The sequence below is a fragment of the Thermobia domestica genome, chromosome 7 (assembly GCF_964235325.1).
Source record: "Thermobia domestica chromosome 7, izTheDome1.hap1.1, whole genome shotgun sequence".
Taxonomy (NCBI): domain Eukaryota; kingdom Metazoa; phylum Arthropoda; class Insecta; order Zygentoma; family Lepismatidae; genus Thermobia; species Thermobia domestica.
The window spans coordinates 160,621,746-160,642,855 of NC_137460.1; the positions used below are offsets into that span (position 1 = coordinate 160,621,746).

The window sequence follows — 21,110 nt, forward strand, 5'->3', positions numbered from 1 at the left end:
GTTGTTACAATTCCTGAAATAATCACAGTCATGGGCGGCGATTAGGGGGGGGCAAAGGGGGGCAGTTGCCCCCCCACTTTTTTGAAATGACCCATTAATGTATAGGGCCTATAATTTCATAATTTCACCATTTTATTTTGGAAATATAAAGTTTTTGTATGTATTAATGGTTCATAGAATAAAAATGGTGCCATAAAATATTTGCCGTTCCGTGAGTATGTATTGGTTGTCTTCCCGTACAGTGAAGATAGCTACATGAATTGCGTTTTAATTGCCACGAAAAATGACCCAAAAATTAACCTATTGGAGTGCCACAATTAGAGTGTACTTTCATTTCTTCTTACAAGGGCTCGATATGTTAGTCAGTCGCTTTAGAACTAATTGAGATGACATTTCGCAAAAAAAAAGAAGTTCTTCACAAGCAGTGTTTCTTTCAGAAACAATGTTCCGGGGCGTACACTTAGTATTCTGGAGGGAGCACTGCAGGTACTACTCTATTTATTATTATATTAGAGACGTATTATTTTGGTCTCCTTCGAGGGGGTGGGATACTCTCAGAGCTTCGGGGGGCAGTGCCTCCCAAAAGCGTGTCTGGAAGAAACACTGTTCACAAATTATTCTTTAATTGCACAAAAATCGACAGTTCCTAAAATGTCTTTTCTTCTTTCTAATGGTAAGGAATATTTTGATTTGATTTTTCTGAGTTTAACATCCCGTTCAGCAGTGAGGCTATATGAGACGTGGACCTACTAATTAACGTGGAATACAAACCACATGAGCTCCCGCTAGGAATCGAACCCGGGTCTCCCACGTCAAAGGCGCGGCATTGTTTTGCAGTGTAATATATGAATTTAGGAGTATACATACTGTATACAATTTTGTATATACAAATAAATTTAGTGAATTCAACATAATTCTAGGTTTTAGGATTATTTTACATAACTGGAGTGTGGAATGATTCTAAGTATTGTTGGGTTTTGATGTATTCCAAGAAAGTGAAAACTGTACCTAATGGCAACGATTATTTTTCGGGAAGCTGCAAAAGTAGTTCTTTAAATGTCGCAGGATAGGCTTGTAGTATTTACTGTTTTTCTAAGAGTAATAACATGTAATAACATGCATGGAATTAAAAATATAAGTTGTTCATTAATTCCCAGTTTCAATATAACTTTTGCGAAACAAGCCTCATTTTTCATTACTATTCGGTTAATATTATCATTTCTGTTTGTTTTGCGAGTTTGTTATCAAATAAGCCCCTAATCTGACCACACGAATTAATTTTCCAGACAGAATTTTAAGATGTTCATGAGCAAGGAATCAAATCTTTTCCTACACCTTCGTTGTTTAAGAGTACAAAGTGCTAGTATCTACTTGCGTCGCTCTTGTCAATTTACTTAGTAAAATATGAAACCAGATATACGGTATTTTAACTGGAAAATACAGTATCCTAATAGTTATACAACCTTTCGTCAAACAAAATGTTAGAAGCAACCAAAAAACTAATATTGATATACAAATATTGAGATCATGTCTTGCCCCCCCACTTTTGACGTCCAACCGCCGCCACTGATCACAGTAATATTCCTCACAGTTCTCGCAAAATAAGTCTCTACCCTAATTTCTTTTGGACGATTTGAGCTTTTTCATTGGAAAACTGGAAGAAGTAGCTGTTGTAAACATGGCATGTGTTACCAGTACTCCCTTATCAAATTAGGGAACGACCACCGACGTATCTGTTCCTAGTTCTGTCAGGCGTCGGCAGCGGCTAGTGGAGGTGTTCACTGGGTAGTGTTGAGGAAGATGCGGAAATGAATCGTGTATCTGAGGTGTTCCGCGAGTTGCTCTTGCTCTGAAACATCACTTGGGACAAAGGTGACAGTGAGGCAATTGAGTACGTGTTACCTGCAGGAAGATCATCACCAAATTATCTTTTTCTCTATTTCCCTTGTGTGAAACCATTGGGGAATACAATTTAGAATTAATATTTGTTTATATCTGACAGTAATGTATATTGTGACAATCTAATTGCAACTTGAACATATTTGTTTCAAAACGGGCAGTGATGACTAATGATATTGAACGTGCTTTGCTATTCATATTTGGAGAAGGGATAACCATATTTAGATTTGAGGATTAATATTTTTGTTACTTGGTGGACTACTCAAAATAATAATAAATTTGTTAAACATAGTCAATAATAAAGTTTTAATTCAAACCTTTTTTTAACCCACCGTGTACAGCGGGCCGAACGTTCGGGTGCCACAACTAGTTTCACTAACTTCAAATACGATATAGGCCACTAACTTGCAACAAGATATAGAAAATTTAGTATACTTTTCGGGGCAGATTTAAATAGAATTAAGGTACCGTAAAACTGAAAATCATAATATTTGAACGACATACAAAATACCATAGAAATAGAAAGTCAACTTACAGCATATGGAATTTGGAAACATAACAAGTCTTAAACCCTTGCATCTGCTCAAAGTTTTCACAGCAGGAAATATCAATTCCGTTGAAACGACAAGCGTGAAATAAACTGCAGTTCTCGGAAAGCCTGAAATGATGAATAAGTGGGTTAGAGCAGCATATCACGAAATTAGAGAGAGCACCATCACCTCAAAAATTTGGGTGGTAGAATCAATTGAGCATTGTGACCTCTATGGAAGGTAGTGCTTTTCGGTTATTACTTCATTATGACTCGCAACTAGAATTTGTGTCCCCCGGGGCAAACAATTTGAAACCCTCAACAAACTGTGTATGTATATACTGTATATTGGCCTTTTAAGGACCCCTCCAACTACGCACTCGGGGCACATGACCCGCTTCCTCCCCTATTTGCAGCTTTGTAATTCATTAAGAACAAGAAGAACATTGATTGCGATTCCACTTGTCAACTTCTATTTTCTTATAAATATTTTTGTCCTGAGGAATACTTACTAACTCGCTGTCAGGAATAACTTTTAGATTTAGATCTACAGATTATTTTTTTTTTTAAAAAAAAGCACGATAATAAAAACGCAAATTACAACACATTATCTAAAATAAAATGTCAAAGGAGCGATAATTATTAATCTGTCTCTATGATAACGATAAAATGATATCATAGATATTCGTACATTGACTCGTAAAAATTTTAGGATTATTGATATTAAATGTATGATACTAGTTATACCAAGATTTGAGCGGAATAGAGCGCAGGAATTTATAAGCTAAGTTGCTCGTCAACATTAGAAAATATTGACTTACTTTTGTAATGGTTGAACAATTAACGGAAAATGTGCGTTTATCCATAATCAAGAATAAAAATAGCCTCACTAGGATCAGAATTTGACCACCTTTTGTTGCGATTATTACCATCTAATTCTGTGACGTTTTGTGAAAGGAAAAGGATGACATAATTGGCGGAGAGATAAAGTTGGAAATTGAAATGATCTAAAAAAAATAGGTTCGCTTCATTAAAAAAAGTTGGAACCAAACAGGGTTTTTCTCGTAACACTAATGAACAAAAATTCCCCAATGATTCAAAACACTAGTTTTTCTATTGTAGAAAACATCACTTTCTGGAGGGGAAAAAATGTTAAGTTCAATTAGTTACCAATGGAAAATAATATCTATAGCAAAATGTAGCCTCATAAAATATGTCCAGATGGCACCATTTCATAGTTACGGGCATATTCTGTTGTGACCCTCTAGTAAAAAGTTATGCATAGAAGGAATCAGACAATTTCCCACAGTTTTGTCTGTTTCGAAAATTCTATTCTAGTAAAATCATTTAGCGTCTATTTCGCTTTCCGTTGAGCTGTGTGGAAGTAAGTTGTTTCTCGATGATTATTCCTTCGTAGCTATCTGATTTCTAATCTGAACATTCTATATTCTCACCTGTAGTCTCACCATCACCTCAAAAATTTGGGTGGTAGAATCAATTGAGCATTGTGACCTCTATGGAAGGTAGTGCTTTTCGGTTATTACTTCATTATGACTCGCTAGTACTTGTCTCGCTCCAATGATATATTATTCCAGGTGATCATTAATTTTCAAAAACATGTAATTTTTGTGTTTGTGTTTGACCTCTAACCCACTGGTCGTTTTTGTGTTTGACCACACCTTACATACTCATCAGACCTGTAACCATGTGATTCTTTTCTTTTCTCTAAACTAAAAGTACCACTGAAGGGTTGCTTTGTGATGATTTTTCCACCATCCAAAAAACCAGTGACGAGTGCTTTGAACATCATAGCAGTCCAATTCTTCCAGAACTCATTCCATGACTTACTGGATCGTGCGAATCTGTGTGTGGATAAAGGAATCGTGGATAAAGGTGTGTGGATTTCTACTTTGAATAAACCGTGATAAGTTGATTCTTGTTATTAATTTATTTTCACAAACCCCATCTTGTTTCCTAATTACTGTTGACAAAATTGCGCAACAACGAAGATACACAGGACTGCGATTGGCAGTGTAATTAAAGCACACATAGCTCAGTGTAATCTCACGAACACTAAACAATTGATTGTTAAATTAGGTCTACCGTGTTTGTATTAATCTCGCATGTTTAGGATGACATCTGCTCGCCGCTGAGAGAGCCTGCAATGACGAGGAGAATTAGGACGGGAGAATTGGTTATCAGTAGGGCTCGGAAGTTGAAGTTGTAAAAATTGCCTAAAAAGGACCTGTAAAAAGACCTAAAAATATCTTAAAAAAGAAAAAAACTGAAAAAAAGGACGTAAAAATAAGACCCAATTTAATTAGAATTACTTATTTAATGAACTCAAGAAATACAAGCTTCTGGTAGGTTAACGATCTATCCTTCTTCCCCAAATTGAAGTACAAACTAAAATAAGAAAACTCCCCCCCCCTCTTGCTGGAAGACATTGTTACGCCTCCTTATCTGATTTGTGATTATCTTATCAGTCCAGTCGCTGAAGAATGTCTTATCATTGGAATTTTCTTTACTAAAGAAAATATGTTTAAGAGGTGGTGGTGATTCGAGTTAATGGCCAGTAAATTTACTATGGAAAGATGAAGTGCAATGAAAAGATGTTAAGACCTATGAAAAGCCTATGAAAAGTTTAAAAAAAAGAACAATAAACAAAACTAAAACCTCCGAAAAAGGCAAAAAAGGACAAATAAAATCCACCATTTTCTGGCCTACAATGACCCAAAATAAAAATATATTATGTTAAATCTCGTCTTCGGGCACTCGTAAAAAAGAGGATTTTTCCTCAACTGTTGGGCCCTAGTTATCAGATTCGAGAGTTGTTTCTTTCACGAACACTGTAACAGCCGCCTTCGTCTCCGTAGACATAGTGGTGAGCTGGTAAATACAACGTGCGTTTGCAGTCGGTCAACATCTAGGATTATGGTACGGGAGGCAATAAGCTACATATCGTCTTGCCTTCATCAGAAGTATATGACTAGTGCATCGCGTATTCATAACGTCGTCAATTCTAAACTCCCACCTTCCCTCTACACTTTACGGAACCCGTCTTTCAGCATGATTACGCACGCTTCCATACCAAGGCAATGCAGCGTGCTGGGCACGTCTTCTATCGTATCATGATAGGTGGAGTTCGAAACATTTCTAATCTCGTCTCGATTATCATCTCGAAACGAGACGAGAAGTACATTTTCAAATTTGAGAAGAGATGGAAAACATTATAGGCCTAATTCGAGACGAGAAATTTCTCGAGTCTCGAGAACAACACTAGCTTATCCAAGTCATAGATCTCAAACTCTCTTTTAATATTACATGACTCATACTACAAAAACTATAAATTAATAAAGTGAATGTATGAACTTAGTAAAGAGCATTTATGAACGTGTAAAGATACACAAACCATTTGTAAATAATATTATATACTCCAACAGTAAATCTGATATAGATATTGCTATACCATCCCTTCATGGACCTCCCGTGATGCGAAAATATTTTGATATCTCCTAGGTGATATTAAGAAAAGAATTAGGGCCTTCAAACACTATTCTACCTTTAACTTTACAAAACGATACGAGAATAGCTTTTCGAGAATCGAGACGAGAAGAGAAAGAATTTTTCGGAAACCGAGACAAGACTAGAGCAACGCTAAGCACTTATAGAACGTTGTAGAACGACAGCTGCTCGTCAGCTTCTGCGTGTTCTTAAACATGTTTTCCAGTAGTTTATATGTTAAATTCATAATTGAATATTTAATAATTTAGAACTTACGTGTCTTTAGAACTGCAAACACCAATAGCTGGCCACAATGAAGTCGCTTTGCCGAGCCCTCCTTCAAAGTACACGCTTCTTGCCATGACTTCCTCCCAGCGCTTGTGACACACACAAACTGTTACTACCATACTAACTAATAAACATACAAAGGAGAACACCCTACAAAAAAGTGAAATAATATTCATTAGAATTTAAAAAAAAATTGCTCGCATCATTATATGTTCTTATGCTGACGGTTTGTCAAATCTATACTACTTAGATAAAAGAAAGAAAGAGAAAGAAAAAAGTGACTTTCTCATCAATCATTACACCATAGCCAGAAATGTGAAATTTGGACACAAAACTCCCTTTGTCACGACAGCAAGAGATAAGAAACAATTTTCGAAATAATGTTTTAAGAGAGGTTAAAGCAAGGGGTTTCTAAATTTTGCTAATAAATATTATTTCACAAGTAATAAAAGTTAAGAAGACAAAATTCAACATCAAACTCCTCGTTAAAAATAACTGAACAAATATTTCAACAGTTTTAAAAATCCGACTTTTAAAAAACTTTTGGGAGGTTCTGAGACTAATAACTTTTTCTTCTCCTTAATTTTCAGTTTGGACCTGGAAATGTTTCTTTCATGTTTCTCGATTTTCAGCTTCCTCTTTTAACTCCCAATATTTTCTTTTTAAAAAAAGAAATCATCTATCATTTGTGTTCTTCTTTCTATTCCTCGCTTTCCTTCCATCCTTCCTTCTATGGCGGTATGAAGAAGACAATTTCTTTGCGAGATGTGTCCAATCCAATTGGCCTTTATACAAAGGATGGTGGCTAAAAGTGTCCTCTTCTCTCTTATCCGTTTTAAAATGTCTCCGTTTGTTACTCTTTCTGTCCATTTTATCTTCTCCACCTTCCTCCAACATCACATTTCGAAGCTCTCTAAATATTTCTTCTCTAACTTCCTTAATGCCCAAGTCTCTGAACCATACAGTCCAATGCTCTACTTGACCAACTTCTTTCTTAGTCCAATATTAACCTCTTCACGGATATGGCATCAAATGATGCCACACATTTGCCGGGAAAATAATGTACTTTAGTGCACTGAAGTAGCATCCATTCCTGTACGCTAGCAACGCTTGTTGCCAGGGTGAGTTGTTGACGTGAAACTAGATGGTTTAGCTGGCAGAGGCGGCTTGTGGCTCAATAAATAGGTGAGGCACAGAAAACCGGCTTGTAGTCTTCAGTGGCGATTACACTGGCTCTTCTCGAATCCCCTCTCCCCCGTTGCAGGATTTTCCATGACTTTCGGGCTGCTAGTAAGCTAATAAGCATAGTATGAAACCAATCACTTGAGGGAGGAATAAAGTAGAGAGGTTTCCCACGTTGTAGAGGCGTTATTGACGTCACTGTCAATGTTTTATCTGCAGAAGACGAAGTGGCATTCGTTAATCTATATCTCCTTATATTTTGTTACAAAAATAACATTGCTTTTAAGATACAATTGATCAAACAAACAACTGAACTACCAAATCGTATGTGTAGAATGCAATAAAAATAGTAGCGGCACCAGTGAACATCCTCGCACCATCTGAATTTCACCTAGTAATGCGGTCGTGTTGCTGCCAACGAGCAAGAAATATGCCAAGGTGTTTTCTCTCGACGTTTCTCCCACTGTGCGCTTGTTTCAATGGAGGCACAACCAACCCCTGTTTCCATGTCAAATTTTGAAGATGGCCCCCGTTGGAGATATTCACGGTACGCTACTGGTGCCGCTACTACTTTTATTGCATTCTACACATACGATTTGGGAGTTCAATTGCTTGTTTGACGGCTCTATGTGCATTATTAGCTAAGATAAAGGCCTGCTACGGGTAGTCAGATACAAGTCTGCAACAACACCTCTAGCGGCTAATGGGAAAGGATATGACAAAGTTCGTCCTATAAAAGTTGCATGACATTTAATGTCCTTTCGAACGATTCCAATAGTTCTACCACTTTCCGTTGCAAATTTTGAAGTCCCCCGTTGGAGGTATTCACGAGACGCCACTGGTCTCGCTACTATTTTTATTTCATTCTACACATACGATTTGATAATGCAATTTTTTGTTTGAAGGCTCTACGTGCAGTATTAGCTGCGATATAGGACTTGTACGTTCTTATTGAATCACCCGGTACACAGTCCTGGCAAAACATTACTATGCAATATGGCTCAATTCAAGGGAAATGTTAATTGTAATGTTTTAAATAGCGAACATAATTCAGGGAATAGAGGGATGCTCGCACTCAAGACACACTATAACTACGCCTACTCTTAGGGATAGGATTCTGCCTTCTATCAAAATTACTATTGGAAATCAAGAGTATAAGGCGTTGTTGGATTCTGGGATTCAAATTTCTATCTGTACTAGGAAACTTTTTCCTCCTAACACTAAACTTGTTAAAAGACGTACTATCATCCGTAGCATCTCGGGTAAAGAACGTGAAACTAACACGTTAGCTGTGTTAAAGTTCAAAATTGACGGCTATTCTTTTACACACACTTTTAGAGTTGTAGACAAATTTGCATCTTCTGTTTTGCTGGGGAATGATTTATCTGCTTCCTCAACATGCTACTATTAACCAAGACATTCACGTAGTTCACATAGTTAGGTTTGAGAAACCCACTGATTACGCGCTACCTGTGAGTTATGCTATAGGTACAGTTTCCGAACAAACAGCGAACTTAAATCAAGCGTATTTCGTAACGGCGAAATCTGTTACTTTACCACCAAAATCTAGTGTTTTAGTGCCTGTTCGTAAGATAAGTGCCTTAGTGGAAGTTAAAAATATTTTGCAACCCAATGAAAAGATCTGTTCTAAAGCTGAAATTTTTGTGAATGAGTCTAGAGTGGATTCTGTCAATCCTGTCATTATAGTAGTCATCCCTACCGAAAAAAGTTGTGTTTAGAGAAAAATCTTCACTTAGGTGGTGCTATTGACATTGGGCCTGGTGCACATTACCCAAATGATACAGAGAGTGCTCAAAATCATGGTTTAGCCAGTAAACAAGAAAACGGTAACTTTCCTGCTCGTTTTGACGTCAAGCGTGTGGACATTAACTCCCAACTTTCTGATGATCAGAAACAAGTGTTTTATTCTGTTATAGAAGAGTATACGGATTGTTTTTCAAGGTCAGAGGATAATTTTGGAGTGGCTAAAGGTTACGTACATGAAATTAAAATGCTAGATGACGTCCCAGTACATACGAATCAGTTTCCAATTCCCTCCCACTTAAGAGAAGAAGTTAGAAAAGAGATTGATAATTTGCTCAAACAAAGGGTAATTAGAAGGTGTGTATCTAGTTACAATTCACCCATTCTTCTCGTGAAAAAGAAGTCTGGATCATTCAGATTTATTTTGGATGGGACAGGGATTAATCGCCATATAGCACCTGAGAGTTTTCCTGTATCGTCAATAGATGACATTATTTCGCGTCTTAGTAAGCGTCGCTACCTGTGCTGCACCGATTTATTCAGTGTTTTTTCCAGGTGAGGATCGCTGAGGAATATCAAAATGTCACTGCCTTTTCAATCCCACGAATTGGCTCTTTTTGTTTTACAGCCCTCCCATAGGGTCTTATCACTAGTTCCGCTGGTTTAAACAGATTAGTGAAAATGCCATTGGAAGGATTAGAATCTGAACAAGTTTTTGGGTACCTTGATGACTTTTTCTGGGGTGGAAACACTTTTGAGGACGTTATCAATCTCACCAAGAAGTTATTTCAACGAATTAGGGAACGTGGTCTCAAACTAGCACCAGAAAAACAAAATTGGCTTATTTTTAATTAACGATTTTGGGACACGATATTTCGTACGATGGCTTGCGAATTCTCAAAAGAATAACTGACTACATTAGTAATTATGAAAGTCCGAAGACGAAAAAGCATATGAAAAGTTTTCTAGGATTAGCTAGCTTTGTAAGACGATTTTTACCTATTTTTTCTGAAATCGCGGAGCCTTCTTGGGAAAGATGTACCGTTTAAATGAACACAAAAATAACATGCTTTTGAGAAAATCTAAGACCTTGTCATAAAGTCGCCATATTTAATACATTTTAATCCGAAACACCCTGTATATTTGTTCTGTGATCCATCAACTCGCGGTCTAGCTGACGTGCCCAAGCAACCTATAAGTTCTCCAGATTACCCAGAGGTAGAACCCTATTTCTTATTGTAGTTGTAGCTTAAGTGGGCCTAGGACAAATCTGCCAATGACCAAATGCGCCAATCGTGAAAATGGACAAATCTGCCAATTGACAAATCCGCCAATGGACAAATCTGCCAATTACCAAATGCGCCAAACGCGAAAATGACCAAATGCGCCAATTGTGAAAATGGACAAATCTGCCAATTACCAAATGCGCCAAACGCAAAAATGACCAAATGCGCCAATTGCGAAAATGGACAAATCAGCCAATTGACAAATCTGCCAATTACCAAATCTGCCAATTACCAAATCTGCCAACTACCATATCTGCCAATTACCAAATGCGCCAAACGCGAAAATGACCAAATGCGCCAATCGTGAGAATGGACAAATCTGCCAATTGACAAATCCGCCAATTACCAAATCTGCCAAATACCAAATGCGCCAATTGTGAAAATGGACAAATCTGCCAATTGACAAATCCGCCAATTACCAAATCTGCCAATGGATAAGTCACCGAACTATCATTTTACTTTAGATGTATTCTTCAATCATCGTCCCACGGTATTACAAAGAAGAAGAGGAAGGAGAATTTATGAAAGAGCGGAAAAGGGTATTTTAATTTTAATGTGTGTGTTACTTTTATAAATTCGCAATTATGTTTCAAAATGAATTTTTACTGATGTTGGTTTTTGGAGTTTAGTATCCCATTGCTGTACTTAGGTTATATGAGACGTGACGTAACACGTTTGAACTTTAATGCCCTCTCACTGGGAATCGAACCCGAAAAGATTAATGTTTGTTGTAATTATTGGATAGCCAACAAGCCTATTTGGTCTTTCACTTAAGTAGCTATTGCTTCAATTCTGTTCATCCGATTATCTTGGTTCATATGCCATTCACTTCAGAATAAACCAAGCTTGCAAATGGTACTATACGCATGTGCACATGATGTATAAGAAGAAGGAAATTCAAGGTAAAATTGGGAATTTCCCGTCCAAAAGTCTCTTTGTTCAAATGTAGCACCCCCTGGTACGGCCCCAACTAAAGGCACCCAAATATAATATACCTTTAAAACTACTGTAGTTTATAAATAATATATGTGCCAGGTTTCATTGTAATACCTACAATAGTTGTGACGGAAAAAATATTTCTCAGTTCTGCTAGACAATACCAAATTTCATATAGAAAGAAAGTGAGATAACTATAAAATCAAATTAGTCCGAACAGTATTATTTATTTGAAATGAAATGAAATCTGAGTTTTACGTCCAACGGTTATGGCGGTAAGGCTAAAGGAGACGGTGATGATGAGTAATGAAAAAAATGGTAGAATGAAGAAAGTGAGAGGAAACGGGAGAAACCCGAGGAAACTCACGCACACGGTGTTTGTCCACCACAAAGTTCACTTGGCGGGGACTGGGATCGAACCAGGGATCCCAAGCACCAGAGGTGAACGCTCCACCACTGAGCTACCGCGGCCCTATTATTTATTTGAGTATCATGACTTATACGTCATTCTCTTCAGAATAAAACAGGCTTTCAAATGATATCATGATAATATATATGTGTGTGTGTTGTACGAGAAAAGGGGAAATTAGGGTAAAATTGGGAATTTTCCGTCCAACAACAATCGGCAAGAGCAGAGTTGCTCCAGAGTTGGCGTGGGTCAATGAAAACTTGACCCACGACCCACCATGACCCACCACCCACCGTGACCCACCATGACCCACCACTCACGGTGACCCACTCTGACCCACGACCCACCATGACCCACCACCCACGGAGACCCACTCTGACCCACCACACACGGTGACCCACTCTGACCCACTACCCACCGTGACCTACTCTGAACACGATCCACGGCCTGTTCTGAACTGACTAAAGACTTTACACTTGTAATAAAACAAGACTGTGAAATTGTCACTAATTGGAGTTTGAATTTCTAGTCAATCGCTCAAGCACCACTCTGTTACAATAACGGTGGATCTAACCTTTACGATATAAAATGGTAAAGTGTTTGTTAGTGAGGAAATTGAAACAGTTCGAGGTGGGGGGAAATTAGTGTGTGCCTAAAATATACTTGTACTAAGAGAGTATTCTTGCAAGTGTTAATTTCTGAACGCATTCCACAAGAAACTTCTATTCGCAGGAAAACACCCCTGTACAATATGGAAAAGGTTATGGTTTCTCAGTTCACAGTATTTTTCTCACAAAAGACTTGAAAAATCAGTTGTTCATAGGGTATAAAGGTGCTCGGGTGCCCTATGTGAGAGCATCCCCATAAAGCATGCTCATAATTGTAATTTGTGTAATTACTAAAACACCGCGTTAAATTTAAGTTACAAATATGCATAATTGCAATTATTATGAATATTTATTCAAAGTAGTTTACCTAGTGAATCATAGGAATGTATTTTATGTTATATATAATCAAGATTGACATATTTGTTTCTCCTTGTATAGTTTAACATGTCTCTTGTTTGTTTTAGTGTTTATTTTATATGTAATAATTAAATACATTCCATAAATAAATGTATTTAAATAAATAAATAAATAAAATAAATAAAGCAAAGAAGAGACTTACTAAAAATTAGGTACAAAGTTGAATAACACAAATAAGCCATTAGTAATACAAGTATACATTTTCCGTAACTCGTAATTTTCCACCTTAAAACAAATCTGAAATCAGATTTATTTCCTGTTGGCAACTTTTTGGCGGTAAATCATCCGCAGTGGAATGATGTCCATCCTTCAGCCAAGAAATAACTAGCTCGTCTACTTTGAGCTTGTCTAGCGATGGGTAATTAACATTGATGAGCAACAAGTTAGACAATGTTTGAGCACTTAGTCTATTTCTAATATCAGTCATCTGTAAACTCATAAGGGGAAATCCCCGTTCGCACTCTGTCGTGGAAATTGATAATACTTCTACCCGATTTCTGCAACTTCTCATCGACAATCTACTTGTTAGACTTAAGTCTGACAACGATTTTTCTTGGTCAGGTTTGAAATACTCAGCAAGTAGTATCATCTCTCTATCACCATACAACATCTTTCCCATATCGATCATGTCAGTTGGCAATGTCGACCCATGTAGAACAGAAACTTCATCTACCACGCTTTTGATAGGGAATCTTGTGAATAAATTATCAATTAAAGCCTGATAAACTGATGATTTCTTATTTGTTTATAAATTTAATTTTTGTAATTACACATGAAGGTTTGATACCATTACCAAGTTCCCTCCCCGTCTAGAAAGCGAAAGGGATCGATGTTCCTGGAAAGTGTTCAGAGGTGAATGGGAATTTCTCTCCTTCTTCAACTTCAATTACCACACTGCTGTTTACCATGTGCCAAATTACGATGAATTTCAATTAAATTATCATAGTATATTTATTTCCTTGTTGAATTACTTTTCAGTGGAAAAAAGTATGAAATTTCAAAGTTCCAAATCAAAGGAAGTAGACCAACGTAAAGGGAAAAAAGTGTAAAATTTTCCATACAATTATGCGTACAATCCAAACATCAAATTTCCGTGTAATTAAGCTTACAGTACAAATTTTATGCCTATTTTTCTCACAACTTTATGGGTTTATGCCCTGTGCTGTAAGCGCTCCATATAATAAACATAAGCTTCAGCAATTATTATAGCAGAAAACAATGGATATATGAAGCCAAGCACCATATTTTTTGTTTCTGATTTTTTTTCTTAAATAACATCGATCGTTTTCGATCACTTTTACAAACCAACTCACTACCAATTTTCCATATATAGAAAGTGCCCCCCCCCTTACATAAAGGAGCATTTTAAAAAATGCTAGGACACATTCTGTTTATTTTCAATAAAGAGTTAATACACTGAATTTCAGCTCCATAAGTTTAACGGCTTGCGAGATACTTTTTTTTTTTTTTTGGAAAAATTCGGATCCTCACTACCCCCTTAGGATATTATACATTTTAATGAAAACAATATAACATCCCAGTTTGGATTAAGGCCTAACTATATACTAAAAGTAATTTCATTTGACTTTGGAATTTGACCGTGATGATCAGGCACACATAGTTACATTCAATTTTTTATATAACTATTTATATATTACAGTGATTCAAAAATTTATTTTTTCCAGTAGTTAGCTCTAAAAATTCACAGGTCTCGAAAGCCAAGTTGTAGTGTAAGTCCTATTGCTATTATTACTATTAAAAATATCAATATCCAAAAATGCCTGAAGTTCTTTTTTCACTTGGTTAGATATACTCACCTCACGTAAGTAGACAGAAACAAGTGGAAAAGGAAGGGAAATGAAGGTCTTGAAAGTAAAACGGAGACAAATTTACCAGTCTTCAGAAGATACTGTCTACAATGCAGTGAGCATTGAGGGTCGGTAGATCATACTGAGTCGGTGAGTCGCAGTAGGTCATGGTGGGTGGTGGGTCGCAGTGGGTTATGGTGGGTGGTGGGTCGCAGTGGGTCACGGTGGGTGGTGGGTCACAGTGGGTCATGGTGGGTGGTGGGTCACAGTGGGTCATGGTGGGTGGTGGGTCGCAGTGGGTCATGGTGGGTGGTGGGTCGCAGTGGGTCACGGTGGGTGGTGGGTCGCAGTGGGTCACGGTGGGTGGTGGGTCACAGTGGGTCACATGCTGTTGACCCACGACATACTGACCCACTCAGAAAACTTGACCCACTGACCCACCGACCCACTGACCCACTCCAACTCTGTCCAGTAGCCCTGATATCGATTCTCCATCATATATATAACTTGGTAGAAATGTTTCCCATGTTCATCAATGACTGCTCCGCAATTTTCTGGGAAGAAATCTATGTGGGAGTGGAACATATGTATTTTTAGTGATACATTACACCCTATTGCTTGGTAGAAGGTATTAGGTGCAACTCTACTTTCTTATAGTTCTGAGACCGCTCGTTTTCCAAAACATTCGTCACCACTTTTCGGAAAGAATCTCATGCAATCCTCTCTTCATTTTCTAACACTGCATCAAATTCAGGATCATTGAGGAGTTGAATTGAGGAGGCGAATTAGAGTGCCAATAAGGATTCATACCTGATTTTAGTTTCAGCAATTTGTGGAAGTTTACGCAGAATATATTTGAAGAATGTTTTGATGCGTCTATGAATAGCCGCCATTCATTGAGATTATCGTCTATGTTAAGTTTACTCATAAGACCAGTTAGGCCTACATAGTTACAACGTAATATGTCACTTTCCACTGAAAATACTGTTTGGAGATTCTGACCTGTTCAAAATACGAACACTTTTAGATCTTCAGAATAAGCTCCCCACTTCTTGAGTTTGGATGCCAGCAGTTCTGCGCTACTTTTTGAAAACCCCAGGTAATTTAATTCAGGTTGAGTATCATATGGTGAATAGATAATGATATTTTGGTTTTGTGAGGTTAGAATCGTTGGAAGACGATGAATCTGCAGCAGAATTTGACAATGTGGGTCGGCATTGTTCACCTTTTGTTCTTCATCGGGTAAAACACTGGAGTAAGGTACGAGAAGTTGTGTAACCTTTAGTTCTTCAGAGTGTAGCTCAGTGATGAACATTTCAAGGAATATTTGAATTGAATAAGTAGCAGTCCACTTTTTTCTTTTTTGGATATACCTTTAATTGGAAGAACTATGCAAAAATAGCAGTTTGAAGTATGATCTGTCTGTTCTCTCCATATCATTGGAACTGCAAATGGCACGCATGGACTTTTTCCGTGTAGCCAGTCCCGCAAATTTGTAGAACAAGTATTACAACATATATGTGGTGCTCAGTTCTTGTCCAAATCTCCCACTTTACAGCCAAAGTACAAGTGATAGGCTTTCTTTATGATAGGAGCGAAATACCACTTTTCGCTTCACTTCGTTAAAAACAACAATTTGCTCTTCACTACAAACACATTTACGCGACATGTTTCTGCTTAGTATAGTCATAGAAAGATAAATAATAATAATAATAATAATAATAATAATAATAATAATAATAATAATAGCAGCACCCACCCACCCGCCCAATATACCACCACCACTACATCCGAGATGGCAAATTGTAACTACAAAATAACGTTACACAACATATTTTCTCTGTCAAACTCTTCAATACAAACTAAACCGTGAAGTGGTTGATATTTCTTTGTCAGCGATGAAGTGCGAGCAATATGAATAGGCAGAGACTACACAGGAATTTATTTCGGGAGGGGCCCTAAGCTTTTCGGGGGTCCAAATACAATTTGAAGCTAAATTATATTAAAATTTGTAAAATTTAACCTGAAATTAGACTAAATTTACAAACAAGTCGGGGTGTCAAGACCCACAGGACCCACTCCTGCGTATGTCCCTGATAGTCCGGCAGCCAGACCCCCTATTTTCGGTTTTTCGGCTCAGTTGGGCGCAGGATTTGCAACTTTGGGTGAAGATTGTTTGGCCCATGGGAAGTATAAAAATGAATGTTGCCCGTCTGGGAAGAGCAGCTTTTCCAAGATGGCGGCCCAAATCCAAGATGGCTTCCATCAAACAGACGCATTCACATTTCCCCACATTAAAATAAAACGGTAAGAGATAGGAAGGTTTTCCTTTAGTGTAAGGACGCTGAATGGTCTATGGAAAGTTAAGAAATGCATGCTACCCGTCTGGGAAGAGCAGCTGTTCCAAGATGGCTGCCTAAATCCAAGATGGCCTCCATCAAACAGTCGCGGTTTCGCATTTTCTTTCGTAACAATGAATTAGTGATAGAAAATAAGGTTTTTCTTCTTTGTGAAAATGTTGAATAACCCACGGGATGTTCAAAAATAGATGTTGCCCATCTGGGAAGAGCAGCTCTGGAGCACTAAAATTAATTCACTTGAGCATTAAAACTGAATTTTGAATATTTCTAAAAAAAAAAAAAAAGAATCAAGGACAGTTCAATGAGTTCCAAGATGGCTATCAAACAGACAGGGTTTTTACTATCGCTCTTTTTAACACTAACACATACTCATTGAACTGTCCTTGATTTTTTTTTTTTTTTTAGAAATATTCAAAATTCAGTTTTAATGCTCCAGTGAATTAATTTTTGTTCCGCATGGATCAATGTTTCATATTCAGTTTCATTTAAAAAAGTAATATAGATTCGAGGCAGTTTATTGTTCTTTTATATTATTCTTTTTAATGGTGAAGGTATGGGATAAATGCTATTATTATGTAACTGGATAAATCCTTCTTCTTTTACAACTCTGTATTCCAGTTACACATTTTATTTTACAAGGCAATCAATGAAAAGGTGTGTAAAATTTAATAACAGTAACAGGACTAAAACTCCTCACACAATTTTAAGAAGAAATTATTGTGAAATCACAGAAAGAAACCAGTTTTTCTTATACCAATCGTGGAAAACCTCACACATCCTCACCAGTGTCACTTTTCATGTTATCACACTGAACTTTACATAAATCTGTGCAAAGTAAACTAGCTTGGAAACAGCAGCAGATATCTTTGGTGCATTTTTTACAGTCGCAACACATGAATTGTAGTATTTCATCTGGCGCTGGTTTACATCCTAGCCACTGTATCTGCAGAGTGTTGCCATCACTCAGAGTCCATCCATGACCGTGGGGTGTAGGGATTGTAGGTTTTGCAATAAGTGCGTTTCTCCAGATGCCACATTGATAGTTTGCTCGAGCAATATGAAGTTGAAGGGATGACTGGCAAGGAGGAAGATTTTCTGGATTTATCTCTCCACCCTTTGCACAGTACAGTTCATATCTTAAGGAATTCACATCAGCCATCTTTTTTCCGTATAATTCGCACACTAATGACTCGATGGAAGCTGTTAGCTCTTCAGTTACTTCCCAGTTTGTCCCCAGATGCTTACATGCAATAGTGTGTTCTTTTGATCTGAGGACCAACTTAAGAATGGAAACTTTTCCTTTTCCGGAGAAGGCTGAAACTGTGTCGCACCCTGAAAGTGAATGCACTCCAGGCAAAGCGGAAAGGAAATCATTCACCGTTATGTCTGCACTGATCGATTTCTTGACTTTACCTACAATGGCTTGAAATGGAATTATCTTAGGTTTTTTTCCTTTCTTGAAGTAAAAAAATCCCTGTTTCTGTATAGTAAGACTATGTGACAAAGCGATCACAAATGCGTCTGTGTCATCGCTGTGGATCACAAATGATGACTGAGGGACGTGGGCAACATGCAGCATCATTCTTGTGTCAGCCTCCTCATGTGTGCAGAACAACTCCGGAACAGGATGGGAACCACTGGAAGTGATGCAAATGCATTCTTCACCACGGGTTACGAAGAGTGTTCTTCCACCGAGTTTTTTCCTATAAGACTCCTTCTCCCATTCCTTTGTAAGAAAGGTGACCAATGCCATTTTGTTTTCTGAGCATTGTAAGAATTGTCTCCATGACCGCACAACATAAGACGGTAGGATAGCACTGTACTGCAACGAGGCTGGTTGTGATTGTGCTCTTCTCTGTCGTTCACAATCTTTTATGCTAGGGCAGGTATACACATCAAAAACAACATCTATTCTGCTAGAAGGGAACCTAGTAATGGTATCGAATATCTTCTGAGCGAGCACATCAAATGTTTCACCAGATGGAGGTGTGTATCTCTGAATAACAGCCATTCCATCAAAGACGGTTGCAGCTCCGTTTGGATAACTCGTTTCAGGATCGAGATCTTTTGTGAAGTAGTTGGTAAGCTGGGCTTTGTTGGTTTTTCTGGGAATGGCAAAAGGATCACTCAGACTCCATGGAAGTGGACCCAAAGGATACTGGAACACAGTTCTCATGTCGATGGAGCGGACCTGTGCCAAGACTGCCATTCTGCCGAATATAGACCTGTCAGCTTTTAAGGGGATGAGCTTTTCCTTTGTTGAAACAGAGACTTTGGTCGTCATGCTTGTAAAAGTTCTTAAACGTTGCTTTGGTAATGGGTCAAAATAACCCGTTGCTGGGGTACTTGAACAACGATCCTGAAGGAACTGTTTGTAGGCTTTTCTTCCTATTTCTTCTGCGTTCAACAAATCTTGTTTTGTCTGTTCTGTTGCCACTTTTCCTGTAGACAGACTTCTGAACACGCCACCTAACCATGGATTCGCTACGACTTCACCAAACAAAAGGGTTACTTTGCGCACACATTCATTGTCTTTCTTTGTGAAAGAATGGTACAGTTCCTTGTGTTGGCAGACGTTCTCAGGTGACTTTATATGGTCATGGATGAGTTGTCTGAACATGGCTCTACGTGATGCATTCAGTACCCAACGCTGAGTCGCTGAATAATTTACACTAAAGCCAGTGTAACCTCCTGGCGTCTTGCAGTCTCTGTTAATCGTGTTTTCAATCGTTTTGTCAGCTTCGTTTCCAGAGAAAGGGCGTTTATCACTGCGGTATATGGCGAAGTCACCTCGTAAGAAGGCATTGTGAACTGAAGGATGTGAATGAGGAAGATGAAGCATATCACTCAGGAAAGGTGGGAGATACCTGGCATAATTTTGCCTGTCATACGCAAACGTCCAAGGAATTACTGCGTTTAGGCAAGCAACGTACATGTTCCAGTCTCCAGTACGAGTAGCGAAGATGAGATTCAAGACCAGTTCTACCATATGTAAGTATGTTTCCCAGAATCGTAACAAATCTCCACGTTTCTCTTTCTGATCAGAAAAATGTTGTTCGAATTGCTGATACCACGTTAGAAACACTTCACTTTGTAGCACTTGTTCATGCTGATGCTGACAAAGATTGAGCTTCAGATCACCAATGGATTCGGTAAATTCACGTACTGTCATTTCGAAACTATCCTTTTCTTGCAGTGAAGCCTCAAAGTCATCGATGAGTAAACGGAATAGAGATTCGTACATCACTTTATGCATGTGAATCGCCCGATTATAGTTCTTACCACTTAACGCACTATCCACGCTACCAGCAGCTACAACCTCACCATAGACCGCTAAGTCCCTAAGGCCTGCATCCTGATATCTGTGTCCAATTATCCCGAGCAGCATCATCAACAGGTGAAAACCACCCAACATTATAACTATGTTTCCGTATAAGTCCTTGTTCTTCCAGTAAACCTCGGCAACTTTCGCATAAAATGACTGATCGAATATACACACTACTGCTGCAAGATGCAACGTTTCGCGCACTGCAAGTGCTCTCTGAAGAATCTCATGGGCAGTTCTTACGTCTGTTGCGGGAGAATCTATCATGTCTAAATAGCCCACAACACTTTCAATGATAGCGATGTCTTGATGAACAAGAATGTTGAATCCCGTCCAGCTGGGAACAAGTTTATTTGGATAAAGAGGATTTCGCCTGGCACTTATCCAAATCAGGTAACGCTGTCTCTGCTTTTTCTCAATTTCCGAGTACTTATGATCGTCGGGAATATTTAAAGGTCCAGGTCCCACCCTAAGCCCGGAATAGTGGTCAGGAATATTTTTTGCAATTATAGCAGTGGGTAAGGAACGGCAATGTCTTTTTATTCTCGGTTCGATTACTTCCTCTGATTCTTCACTCTGCTCATTCGGAAAAGAGTCGGGTAACTTTCTCTGGGCAACAATGGCATTGACACGATGTGATGTACCAGCACCTGTAAAGGTATTTTCGTTCTTGTCGATGTTGTCTGCAACCATAACTACTATTCCATCTCCAGGCACATGTGACTTACGAATTGAATCGGGAATGACAACAGAAGTCTGATTTTGTTTGGATATAATGTTGAGTGCGTGCGCAGT

The 21,110-nt window shown here is 38.2% G+C and overlaps 1 protein-coding gene across 1 annotated transcript in view; it reads right to left on the minus strand.

Moving 5' to 3' along the window:
- Positions 1-21,110, minus strand: part of LOC145688962 (uncharacterized) — a 210,429-nt gene that overhangs the window by 62,087 nt on the left and 127,232 nt on the right. The window contains exons 5-6 of the mRNA XM_081763125.1: positions 6,209-6,370; positions 2,435-2,557 (exon numbers count right to left, since the gene is read on the minus strand). Coding sequence (XP_081619251.1) covers positions 2,435-2,557; positions 6,209-6,370 — 285 coding nt within the window. The remainder of the gene's footprint in view (positions 1-2,434; positions 2,558-6,208; positions 6,371-21,110) is intronic.